General features: G+C 48.2%; 1 protein-coding gene across 1 annotated transcript; it reads left to right on the top strand.

The window, feature by feature from the left end:
* The first annotated feature begins 1,748 nt into the window (after positions 1-1,748).
* Positions 1,749-3,585, top strand: LOC146757575 (rho GTPase-activating protein 32-like). The gene is made up of 3 exons (XM_085520688.1): positions 1,749-1,999; positions 2,265-2,407; positions 2,883-3,585. The coding sequence occupies exons 1-3, from the start codon at positions 1,749-1,751 to the stop codon at positions 3,083-3,085; spliced, it is 597 nt and encodes a 198-aa protein (XP_085376814.1). The 3' UTR covers positions 3,086-3,585.
* The last annotated feature ends 9,015 nt before the right edge of the window (positions 3,586-12,600 follow it).

Raw genomic sequence — 12,600 nt, 5'->3', positions numbered from 1 at the left:
TATGTGGGCTTTGGCAAGGGCAGACAATCCAGTCTGTCAGGAAGCCATTTGAGGTGCTTCAGGTTTGTAAGCTTGTCTTTTTGTTTTTTGAGGCGGATATTTGGAGCGTGGGTGTAGTGCTGTATGCTCTGCTGTGTGGGTTTTCCCTTTGGATGATGACAATATGATGGGACTCTACAGGAGGATACCAGTGGATATCAGTGGTGCTAGAATACACTGAGAAGGGAAATAGCTGAGCTTGACAAGAGGCCTTGCTTTTCGGATGGCAGAACATGCTGAGCTGTGGGTAGAAAGGCCTGTCTGCTGAATATTGTCCCTGTTTTTGCTGCTTTGTCTACCAGTATTTTGTGGATTTGGTTCTACGCTTGGTTGGCCTATGTGGCACTGTAGCCTGATTCTATACCATGATAGCATACAGAATTTAAGGAGAAGTATTTTCTTGCCAATGGGCGGATTTTTTGTATCTGGTTCTTCAACTGGCTGCTCCCTATGCTATCTGTAGTAAAAATAGAGACACATCATTTGATTTCCCAGAAATGAATGTTACTAAATGCCAGCTCTTCTCATGTCTACGAAGAGCAAAGTTCTGCATTTGCTATTAGAATTTCCTCTTCCAGAATCAGGAGGAAATGTAGGACCCCACAGATTGCCTTCAGAATCCAACAGTTAGTTCTGTTTCCTTTGGGAGTGCATAACAACCTGAGCACATTAACTGAATGACGTGGCTTTTCAGTCTGGTACAAACTCTGCTGTACACTGAAACTTGGTCCATTTGTAAGCAGGACTTTGTCCATCTCTGCAGGACAGCAGAAAACCCTTTGTGCTAATCATGATGCCAAGAAGCAGAATGCGGCAAATGGCAGATGATCCAACTGCTTCAGGTGTTCATTGCCTTAAAACTGAGAATAGTTTTGGGCTGAGAGTTTGTAAGCAGAACGGAGCTCTTAAAGCTGTCAGAGATTATTTCTGCACTGCTCAATTCTATCTGCCTAACATACACAGGATCTCAGAACTGCGTTGCGTGAACTGGTGGAACTTGTTGAAGTGAACTGGGATGAGCAAATTTTAGAACTTAGTCAGAACGCAGTAAAAAATGGATAATCTCATGGGTATTAAGGTACAGGCTTGCTATTTCTGCACTGAATTTGTTTTTATTTTACATGGTTGTGATCTGAAAGTTGCTTGAAACGCAGGCACCTCGGCACTGTTGTGTAACTGAATTTCACACATTATAGACCCTCAAATATCCTGGAATCTAAAACTCTGACTTGTTTTAAGTCTGCTGCTTGAGTCTATTCAGGGTCATAGTGTCTGTGTGAAGTGGAGTGTGTGGGGAGATTGTTGCTGCAGATCCTGGGAAGTTGCTGTGTATTTGCAGACAATGGCTGCTGTTGGTCACTGGGTGCCCCTGTTCCTCTGCAGAACAGCTGTGCTGTGCATGCAGCACAGCATGCTGTGCACGCCATGGAACTAGGAATCAAGAAGAGATAGAAGCTTGGCCTTGATGGCACGGGCTGTGTGTATAATCAGGAGGGGTGTTAACTCTTTGAAAGGGCTGATAATATCAGGACAAGGGGAAATGGTTTTAAGTTGAAAGAGGGAAGATTTACGTTGGTTGGTAGGGGAAGTTCTTTACTAGGAGAGTGCTGAGGTCCTGGAACAGGCTGCCCAGGGACGTTGTGGATCCCCCATCTGTAGAGGTATTCAAGGCAAGGTTAGATGTGGCCCTGGACAGACAGGTCTAATAAATGTGGAAGATAGGTGGCCCTACCAGGCAGGGGGAGTGGAGCTTCATGATCCTTGAGGTCCCTTCCAACCCGGGTCATTCTGTGTTCCCCAGATACCTCTTGGAAGGCATCAAGTCTGCCTCAGTGCTGACCACCAGTGCACTGTCCCCATGGGACTTAATGAGACACTTGGTGTCTCTGGCTGGGATCTGCTCGGTGATAAACATGGACGCGAAGAACTTAGCAATTGTGTGGGCTCCAAACCTCTTAAGGTAAACTTCTTTTTCCTTTTCAACACGATGCTTAGTTCTGCTCTCCTCCAACCCCAGGGGAACAATTTCTAGATGACAGTTTCTACTCACTTGTTTAGCTGGGACAGCTGTGTCCCTGATCATCCAGGATAATTTCGTCAGTGGCATCACTGTTTGCCCACTGCGGAAATCTCCGGAGCCCAGTTTGACAGTTTTTGGCTACAGAAATTCAGACTTGGGGAAATGATCTTGGGGAAATGACTTGTAAGATCTGCCTTTTCTTCAGATCCCAGCAGAGCCAATCTCCCTGCGCCAGTGAAGCTGCCTGCATGGAGCTGCAGACCCAGTCAGCTGTTGTGGAATTCCTCATCAGCCACGCAGATGTCCTCTTCTGCTCCAAATCCACACCAGCCTTGGGAGAGGGAGTAGGTGAGCACCTTCCTCCATTAGCTTGATGTTGATCTGACAGCTTCATCCAATCCAGGGCTTCTCCAAGACCTTTGAAAATTCTATTACTGTCGAGGAGACAGCAGGCTTCTGGGCTTAGGTTAGAATACTGTGCCCCGTTGCTGGGTCATGAGAGTGTCCAAGCCTTACATGGAGAAAACTATCACTGCTGTTAAGATTTTTTGCAAGCAGGTGAAGCTTGATTGAAGTGTGGCTGTGAAGCTTTCTGAGATCCCTGCCCCCTAGTTTTTCTACGCTTTTTGTTTGCCTCTTAAGATACAGTGAGCTGCTCTTAATTGTGGCTGTGTCCTTTGCCACGAGCATACCACTGAGCACACGGTTATTTTGAGCTCCTCTTCTTCCAGTGGCTTGGATGAGCAATTCTGAGAGATATGCAGAACTGGGATGGCTGTGCTGCTGCTTCCTCCTCCGTCTCACCTGTGTTTTTCCCTTGCAGGGCACAGTTCTCTGGCAGGGCCCAAGTCTGTGTGGGTGTCTCCATCCACAAAGCTGCTCACCGTGCAGGAGGCACAGGCTGAGAGGAGAGGTCAGAGCAGCTCTCCTGTTGCAACACAGAGCAGCAAGATACAAGCGGAGGAAGGCCCCGCAGCTGTACTAAGGAACTTGGATGCAATCATTGATTTTCCATCTGAAAGATAAAGAAAGAGGAATTCCCTTTCCAGCCCCCATCATCATTATTTGGGTGATTTTTATTGGTTTACTTTTTGTCCGTTACATCTCCAACGACTCAACTTACACACAGTTGCCCTACGGGCTCAGTGGAGCCACACAAGGGTGCATTTCCTTCCTGGTTGGGCAGGCAGTCACGAGATGCAGAAAGCCACACTGACGTCTATCCTGGTCTGTGTTGGCTGTACCTGGAAACACTGGGGTTTTCCAGATTTCAGGGCCACACACCTGAAACCAATTGTGCTTCTCCTGTAAGCAGAGCTGTTGGTCAGACTTGCAGGCACTACAAATTAAAGATGGCAGTGAGCTGAGGCCGAGGAGGTGTTAACGTAAGAGTCAGAGATGCTTTTGAGCTTCCCTTATGGCTGCACCATTCCTCAGAAAGCAGTTACGCCTGCCAGCTCCTGTCCTGTTCTGCTGTGGAGACTTTACTCACATGCTCTGCATCTTGATTGACATGGTTGAGAGGAATGTAGCCAGCAGGACTTGAGGGCTGAGCTGTAGGAATGGAAGCGTCCTCTGCTGTTTGAAACAGAGCGCGTTTCTAAGCTGTGTTTCAGCAGAAAGCAGGCAGTGCCAGGAATGGGCAACTGTCATCAAGGGCTCGGTGCAGCTCATCACTCACCCTGCACCACGACTGACAGCATGCTCTGTTTTCTCTCTCCAGACTGAGTTCTCCCAGTAAGAGGGCAGAGTCAGCAGCTTGCAGTTGGCGTTCCTGCTTCTGCCTGGGCAAACCATCCCCTGTGGCCAAATGCCAACTGCAGAGCAGTGCCAGGGAGCCTTCCGAAGCAGAAGTCGTGGTCCTGGCAGGTAAGGGTGCAAATCCAGCTTTCAAAGCAGTGCTTGTCAGCAACACAGGTAGAATTCATGCTTTCAGTGGGCTTGTGCCTCCTTCTGTATTCCTGCGTTCGAGCCCGTGCCTGACATCGTTGGTTGACTCCTGTCTTTCCCAAATGAGTCTCGCAAGCTGCTTGAAACCTGCTTGACAGGCAGCACCAAGCCTTTGCCTCCTTGGATAGTGAAAGTTTGACGCTAAATGCTGTGTATCTACTCTTTCCAGGTGAATCCATCCCTCGCCAACACAGGAACCCACCAGCAATTTGCAATGATGCACGTTGTGCTTCCATCAATGGAGTGCAGTTAGGATGCATGAGTCACTGCAGTTCCAAGGACAGCCTTCCAGGTGACAGCAATGATGGAAAGAAGGAGCTCTGACCTATTCAGTTTTGGGCCCCTCCATGCAAGAAAACCTTACGTTTCTGGAACGTCTTCAGCTAAGAAGGTAGTGAGGGGTCTGGAGCAAAACCTTACGAGGAGAAGCTGAGGGAACTAGGATTGTTCAGCTTGGAGAAGAGGAGGCTCAGGAGAGACCTTATAACTCTCTATAACTTCCTGAAGGGAGGTTGTAGTGAGCTGGGGTTTGGCCTCTTCTCTTGTGTAATCACTGATAGAACTAGAGGGAAAGGTTTTATGCTGCGCCAGGGAAAATTCAGGCTGGACATTGCGAAACATTACTTGTCGGAAAGGGTATTCAGGCATTGGAATGCACTGCCCAGGGAGGTGGTGGAGTCACCGATCATGGCAGTGTTCAAGAAACGTTTGGATGTGGTGCTGAGGAATATGATTAAGCCGGGAAGTATTGGTAATGGTTGGACCAGATGATCTCCTAGGTCTTTTCCAACCTTGATAATTCTGTGATTCTGAGCTGAGAAACTTGTCTTGCTCAAGTCCAGCTTCCAAGCTTAACCACCTACAATGAAGTAGATGTCAATTTTCTGGTGTCCTTCAATTCCATGTCCGCATTTTCCAAAAGAAGGAGGTAACCAGCTACAGTGAAGTGAGCAATTTCAGTGCCTATTTCTGATGGTGGCAATGAGTTCAGAGGTCACACTTAACTGATAGTGCCTGTTTCCATTCTGACAAAGGCTGTAGTTGCAGCTGACTTCCCGAGGCTGCCATACGTGGTGGTGACGCAGCCTTGGGCTTGTGCGTTTGCATGACTCCCACCTTTCCTTTCTGTGTCTTGAGGTCAGCTGATGCTGGAAGCGGCCGGTATCTGAGTAGGAATGAAGGTGAGTGCAGGAGCAGCTGCTGAGGGGAGGAAGGAAGTCCATGCTAATGAGCTCTGAAGCATCTGCGGGTTCGGTATCAGAAGAAGCAGAAGTGATGCAGGGGGCTCCCCAGCAGGAAGCTGTCTGATCCAAATGCTTGCTGAGAGTTTGGAAGCCCAAACCCTTATGGTCTCTGTAAGGGTGGCTAATATAAAGATGTTAACCAAGATGGAGGTAAATAGTCAAAGGTTGTTAGCAAAGGAAAACTCACCAATGTCAATGTTTTGACCAGAAAGCTGAGGCAGTCTCCAAGAGATGCTGCCTCAGTGGTGGTCAGCCCTTAAATGAGGTCTCAGAGGAAGTGGAGTTGAGGTCCACCCCTTCCAGGAGCACAGCTAGATTACTCTCATCTGTGCTCCCGCAGCTGACCCAACACTTGCCTCAGCTGATTAATCAGAGGTTCAAGCTGTGATTTCCCATACAGTCTCTAAGCTGAAGGCAGCATCTCCTTGATCTGATGGTGGTGTGCCTGAGTGAGGGAGTGATCCAAGCTGGATGCAGAAGAGTCATCTTAATTTCTCTGCTATTTTACTTCAGATGACACCTACTGGGTGTTGGTTTCTTAAAATTTGGATCTAGGAGGTGGCCTCTCCCTTTGCTTCTGGTGAAAGCACAGTAGTGCAGCAGGAGTAGAAGACAAAGAGGTTTTCTTGGTGACAGCAACACCGATTATTTGATTCAAATGTGGAACAGTGATGAAGATGGTGAAGAACAGATACACCTCAAAGACATGCTTGATCACATAAGGAATGAGCATGTGATCCAAGACAGTCAGTGTGGCTTTAGCAGGGGAAGGCCATGCCTAACTAATCAGGTGGTCTTCTATGATGGAGTGACGGCATTTGTGGACAAAAGGAAGGAAACTGATGTCATTGACCTGGACTTGAGCAAGATCTTTGACATGGCCCTCCACCACATCCTTATCTCTAAACTGGAGGGATGTGGATTTGACAGGTGGACCACCTGGTGGATAAGGGATTGGTTGAAAGGCCACAGACAGAGGGTGGTGATTCATGGTTCGATGTCCAGGTGAAGGCTGATAACAAGTGGTGTCATCCAGGAGTCTGTCTTGGGACCAGTGCTTTTTAACATGGTTATCAGTGACACCAATGATGCAATGGAGTGCACCCTCTGCTGTTTGCTGAGTGGTGCGGCTGATGCAGTGGAAGGAAGGGATGCCATTCAGAGGGAGCTCAACCGAGAGGTTGGCCTAGGTGAATCTAATGAGGTTGAACACAGCAAAGTGCAAGGTTTTGCACTTGGGCTGGAGGAATCCCAGGCATCTGTACAGCCTGGGAGGAGCAGTCCTTAAGAGAAGCCCCGCAGAGAAGGACCTGGGGGTCCTGGTGGATGAAAAACAGAACGTGAGCCATCAGCGTGCTCTTGCAGCTCAGAGAGCAAATGGTCCCCTGGGCTCCATCAGAAGAGGGGATGGCCAGCAGGGACAGGGAGGCGATTGATCTTCATGATCCTTGAGGTCCCTTCCAACCCGGGCCATTCTATGATTCTGTGATTACACTCACTGACAGAAATAACGGCAGCTGTACAGAAGCTGGATATATTTTGGGACAGTTCTTGTAACCAGCTGATTTTAAGACCTTGCCCAAGTCGTGAGTCTTAATTGCATGTCAGAAGAAAGCTGGGAAAGTGGTTATTGCTCATTCTTTCTCATTTGCTGATTCTTTCTTTAGTGTTCCTTTTCCAAAGGAGATTCTGGTGATGGAAGCAGTTGAAGAAAGAACCAAAGCAGCTCTTGCCAAGAGTGCTTGAAGTCCCTGTGGAGAGAAGCAAAGAACTTGGGCTTCCTCTGGGATGCTCCCCACCATGTCTCAGGAAGGAGACCAACTGCTGTTCCACTTTCTGCTCTGTGTGTGGAAAGGTACGTCTGGGTTTCTTCTGCTTGTTTTTTCTTTCTTATTTTGGCTTTGAAGGAGAAGGGGTGGAGCAAGGGGAGACCCACTGGTCATTTGTTACCTCAAGAACAGGATGGATTCTGCATTCACTGTGAAAAACCTGGGCTAGTAGCATGGGCATGTTTCAGGCTGGACTCTTCTTTTGCTGCTTGGTTTCCTTTTGGCTACAGGGAGACAGCTGTCTAAAGGTGTGTTTTCAAACCCACTCTCCAAAACCATGTTTCATTGTTGCAGGTGGTTCAGTGTGCTCTTGCAGTGCAGATGCTGTAGTTTGCTGTAGAATCTGAATGGTTTCTGTTCCTAGGAGAGGACTGGGAGGAGGTAGTGAGAAGAGAATTCAATGCCTGAGGTGTATCTTAGTGAGAAATGTTGGCATGAGGTGCTGAAAGTCTTGAGCTGTCAAAGGCCAGTGAGGCTCAGACTCCTTAACCTGCTGGAGCAGGGTGGAAGCAAGGAGTGGGCACTGCCGTCCCACAGGCTGCACTTGGTTCTGGTCTGCCAGGTCTGTGCTGGCCTGGATTTCTTCTGAGAAGTTTGTTGGAGCTGCTTGGAGTAGTGAAGGGTGGGGAAGAAGTGCTGCTCAAGAGCTAAAGCTCTGCTTGATCATTTTGGATGGATTTAACCATGGTATCTGAAGACATAGTTTCCATCAGAATGATCCCAGCATTGTGCAAGTGTCTCAGCTGAAGCCCCTGAGCAGATGTGTGAGAGCACCCTCCTACTCCAGCTGAGCCATAGGAAAGCTGACTGTGCCCAGTAATTACAGCTTCTGCAGATTGAATGTGCTTCCAAGTGTTTTCCTTAGTGATCAATCATGTCCCAGCACTCTGAGATTCCATCTCTGGCACAATCTGGAGCATCTCTGCAATCCTTGAGTGCCCATTCCCACCAGCATTTCTTCCTTTCTCTCTTTAGAATCAGTGTGGTGCAGTTCCCTGTGTTTGTGAGCAGCAGCCAGCAGGCTGCAAGAGATCCAATGGCAGCTTTCAGCACACAGAGGGATGTGATGGGGACAGACTGTCCTTAGTGCCATGCAGAAGGGAGTTTTTACTGTCCTCTGTCAAGAAGTATGAAAGAATAGAGTTTGAATGATACTTGTGAGCAGGTGCTGTGCTGTAGGGGATGTCAGGTAACCATTAATTTGGGGGTGCAGGAAGGAGCAGTGAAAGTGATGTATTAGTTTGTGTTTTGACTGTTGGAGTGCAGTTCCATTTTTGGGAGCAAAACTATGGGCTAAGATGGAAAACAGAAGGGAGAAGGCTGATACCTGGATAGTGGGCTGAGCTTTGGTGACTGCAGCCATCTGCAGTAGAAGTTAGAAGTTTTGCACAGTGGGGTTCAGAATGGGAGCTGATGATGAATGGGAGCTGCTCAAGGGACAGACTTCCACATACAAGTTCCAGTGCCTCAATGACTTTCTTGTAGCGAGGAGCCCAAAACTGAACATAAGACTTGAGGCACAGCCTCTCCAGTGTTGAGTCCAAGGGGATGATTACCTCTCTGCTCCTGCTGGCCACACTATTTCTTATACAGGCCAGGATGCCGTTGGCCTTCTTGGCCACCTGGGCACACTGTTGGCTCATGTTCAGCTGAGCATCGACCAACAGCCCCAGGTCCATTTCCTCTGCACAGTCCTGCAGCCACTCAGCCCCAGGCCTATAGCGCTGCATGGGGTTATTGTGGCCAAAGTGCAGGACCTGGCACTTGGCCTGGGTGTACCACATCCCATTCACCTCAGCCCAGTGAGGTTGATCCGGCTTATCTAGATCCCTCTGAAGGGGCCTCCCTTCCCTCAGGCAGATTGACACCAGCTCCCAGACAAAAGACAAAAAGAGAAGAAAGCAGAAATGAAGAAGGCTTCTCTGAGAGCTGCCCCTGCACCTGCAGAGGTGAGTCCTTGTTATGGACAGACACAGCTCTTGTTGTCAGGGCCTCCATCTGTGAGACATGAATGAGACTGTAAAATCCTGAGGGAAGTGGCGTCCTGTTTCTGCACTTGCTTTGTTTCTTTGCAGTGTTTGAAGTGTTACACAAAATGAAGGATAAATCTCTAAAGCAGGTGGTCGGGATGCTGGCATGATGATGTTACTTATGTAATTAGTGCTATTATTTTGTAGTATGTTAGCAGTTTGCTAATAAACAAAAAACAAGGGGGGGTTGGAGGGGTCGGTAACAGAGGAAGGGGTCCTGGTAACAGAGGATGCTGAGAAGGCGGAAATACTGTATGCTTTCTTTGCTTCTGTCTTTAGTGAAAAGGCATTCCCTGAGGAATCCCAGAACCTGGAGGTTAATGAGAGAGTCTGGGGAATGGGAGATTTCCCTTTAGTCAGGGAAGAGGTGGTCCGTGAGTGCCTAGGAAACATTAAGGTCCATAAATCCATGGGACCTGATGGGGTGCATCCACGGGTGCTGAGAGAGCTGGTGGAGGTCATTGCTGAGCCGCTCTCTGTAGTCATTCAGAGGCCTTGGAAACTGGGGAGGTGTCTGAAGACTGGAGGATGACCAGTGTCACTCCGGTCTTTAAAAAATGGCAAGAAGGAGGACCCAGGTAACTATAGGCCAGTCAGCCTCACCTCTGTCCCAGGGAATGTGATGGAACAGCTTGTGCTGGATGCCATCTCCAGAGAACTGGGAGTAAAGCAGGTTATCAGGAGTACTCAGCATGGGTTCACCAAGGGGAGGTCGTGCTTGACCAACCTGGTGGCCTTTTATGAAGATGTCACTGGCTGGGTGGATAGGGGGAGAGTGGCAGATGTAGTCTACCTTGATTTCAGAAAGGCTTTTGATATTGTCCCCCATGACATCCTTATAACAAAGCTGAGGAAGCATGGAATAGATGAGTGTACAGTGAATTGGGTCAAGAACTGTCTGACTGGCAGAGTGCAGAGGGTTGTCGTTGGCGGTGCTGAGAGGGGATTTGATCCAGGTTTATAAATACCTGAGGTGTGGGGGCCATAGTGGCACGGCTGGTCTCTTTTCAGTAGTGCGTGGGGACAGGACTAGGGGTAATGGGCTGAAACTTGTGCATAGGAAGTTCCGCACAAATGTGTGCAAGAACCTCTTTACAGTGAGGGTGACGGAGCACTGGAACAGGCTTCCCAGGGAGGTGGTGGAGTCTCCTTCTCTGGAGATATTCAAGACACGCCTGGACACCTACCTGTGCAACGTGGTGTAGGGAACCTGCTTTGGCAGGGGGGTTGGACTCAGTGATCTCTAGAGGTCCCTTCCAACCCCTACAATTCTGTGATTCTGTTGGAATGTGGGAATGCAAGAAAGAATATTCTGAGCAGTAGCTGTAGAGCGAGATAAATGGCATGAGAAAGCAAAGCTGAGAAGTAAGGAAGGCTCCAGAAGAGAAAACAAAGTCCAATAGGGCATATTTAGAGACAGGTGAAGAACCCTTGAGCGCACTGAGGAGTACTAGGGTGCCCTGGAATGTCTCTTGGGCTCCCTACAGCACACATACTTGCTCTGGGGCATGTCTGGATGTCTGTAGAGCTAATTGCGGGGCCCTGAGAAACCTCTGGGGCACATTAGGGGGCACTGGCTTCCATGTGAGTGTTCCCAGGTTCCCAGAAGTCAACAGGGAAGCCTTTGGAGACCCCTTGGGAAGACTCAGTGGGGCCCTAGAGTGATGTAGCAGCTTGTGTTGGTTGCATCTGCTTGGCAGGGAAGCGATTTCTGTGCTGGGAGCTGATTGACTGGGAGGTGATTCCCTTGGTTTAATTAATTTAATTACCTGGATTATAATTAAATAACACTGTTCAGCATTCAATCAAGATTATATTTTTCCAAAGTACTGCAGACGTGCATCTGTAGCAGCTTTCCTAAAATATATCGAGTTTATTCAAAATTCCAGTGATGCTCCTAAAGCACTTGAAGTGCATTTGAGGTGGGGAGTGACAAAACAGCTCTGAGAGAATCATCATCAAATCAGAACATTGGAACGGTAACTAATAGCAGAGATTCTGATAAGAATATTTAAATTTTCAAATTACCTTTTTCTAAAGTTGTATTTCACCAAGTTTCATCAATATGCACACTGAAAAGCTGACTTGCTGTGTTTCTTTTTATAAAAAATCATGTGTTACAATTGAGAAAAGAAGGTATAGCATGTAACATCCTCCAAGTAAAGTGCAAAAAACATTTCTTCACAGTTCCAATTAATGTCTTAGGTTTTGTTCAGACTCACTAAATGATGTATTTCAGGGTACATCACATGGGAATATAAGAAGATTATTCAGAACAGGAGCTGCAGAGCAAGATGAACAGCATGTGAAGGTAAGGCCGGGAACCAAGGACACAGCTTTTGTGTCACTCAGCCACCTGTGGCAGAGGTCAGGATTTCAGCAGGGATTTCTGCAGACGTTCCTTGAACACCCCCAGGGTGGGTGACTCCACCACCTCCCTGGGCAGTCCATTCCAGTGCCTGGCCACCCTTTCTGAGAAGTAATATTTCCTAATGTCCAGCCTGAACCTCTCCTGCCGCAGCTTGGAACCATTCCCTCTAGTTCTATCAGTAATGACACGAGAGAAGAGGCCAAGCACCAGCTCACTGCAACCTCCCTTCAGGAAGTTATAGAGAGCAATGAGGTCTCCCCTGAGCCACCTCTTCTCCAGGCTGGACATTCCCATCTCCTGCAGCCTCTCCTCATATGGCCCCATTGTGCTCCAGACCCCTCACCAGCTTTGTTGCCCTTCTTTGAACACGTTCCAATGCCTCAGTGTCTTTTTCTCAGTGAGGGGCACAAACTGGACACAGAATTAGAGTTGTGGCCTCACCAGTGCTGAGTACAGGGGGACAGTCACCTCTCTGCTCCTGCTGGCATCACTGTTTCTGATGCAAAATGTATGTAAGTGTCACATGTGTGACATCCTTTTTGATGGAGTTCTGTGACTGGAGTTCAATGGATTTGAGAGCTGACTTGAAGCCTGTGGGCATTACCCAGGAGTTGGGGTGAGAGGATGAGGTGTAGGAACAGGAACCTCTTTGGTCGTTATTAACTCCCAACTTTTTGGTCAGGAATCTCTGTGTGTTTCTTTATCACGTAAAGAACAGAGTCATTGGGCAGCTTGTGAATGAATTGATTCACGCCTGCTGATTGGTGCTGTTCTCTACAGGGAGCTGCAATGGAAATGGACACTTGTGGTCCACTGTCCAGCCCCCTCCCGTGTTGGATTTTCTGGGCTTTGAGACACGTCTTCCAGATGCACTTTGTGTTATTTCTGATGTGTGACCTGTTGAGCTCCAGCCCCAAATGAGGATTCAAATACTACCACAGCAGTCCATTGGGACTGTAGTATTTCTTGCTAAACAGAATTCGTGTGCACCCTTGTCTTTCGTCTGCACAAAGGATCTTGTAATCATCTCTGTCTGTGTTTCTTTTAGACCCAGAGATGGAGCAGAGAGGAACACAGACTTGGGTGAATCTTCGTTCAGGAGCAGGGACACGTCATG

Source organism: Coturnix japonica, chromosome 20 (genome assembly GCF_054131305.1).
Source record: "Coturnix japonica strain WE chromosome 20, WE-NBRP24, whole genome shotgun sequence".
Classification (NCBI taxonomy): domain Eukaryota; kingdom Metazoa; phylum Chordata; class Aves; order Galliformes; family Phasianidae; genus Coturnix; species Coturnix japonica.
This window is presented reverse-complemented; position numbering and strand designations above follow the sequence as displayed.

What these genes read in the sequence shown, in the direction of transcription:
- LOC146757575 (XM_085520688.1), top strand. Translation starts at nt 1,749, where the DNA reads ATGTGGAAGATAGGTGGCCCTACCAGGCAGGGGGAGTGGAGCTTCATG. An exon ending in TGGGCTCCAAACCTCTTAAG is followed by an intron (nt 2,000 to 2,264) that starts GTAAACTTCTTT and finishes CCTTTTCTTCAG; the next exon opens with ATCCCAGCAGAGCCAATCTC. An exon ending in AGCCTTGGGAGAGGGAGTAG is followed by an intron (nt 2,408 to 2,882) that starts GTGAGCACCTTC and finishes TTTCCCTTGCAG; the next exon opens with GGCACAGTTCTCTGGCAGGG.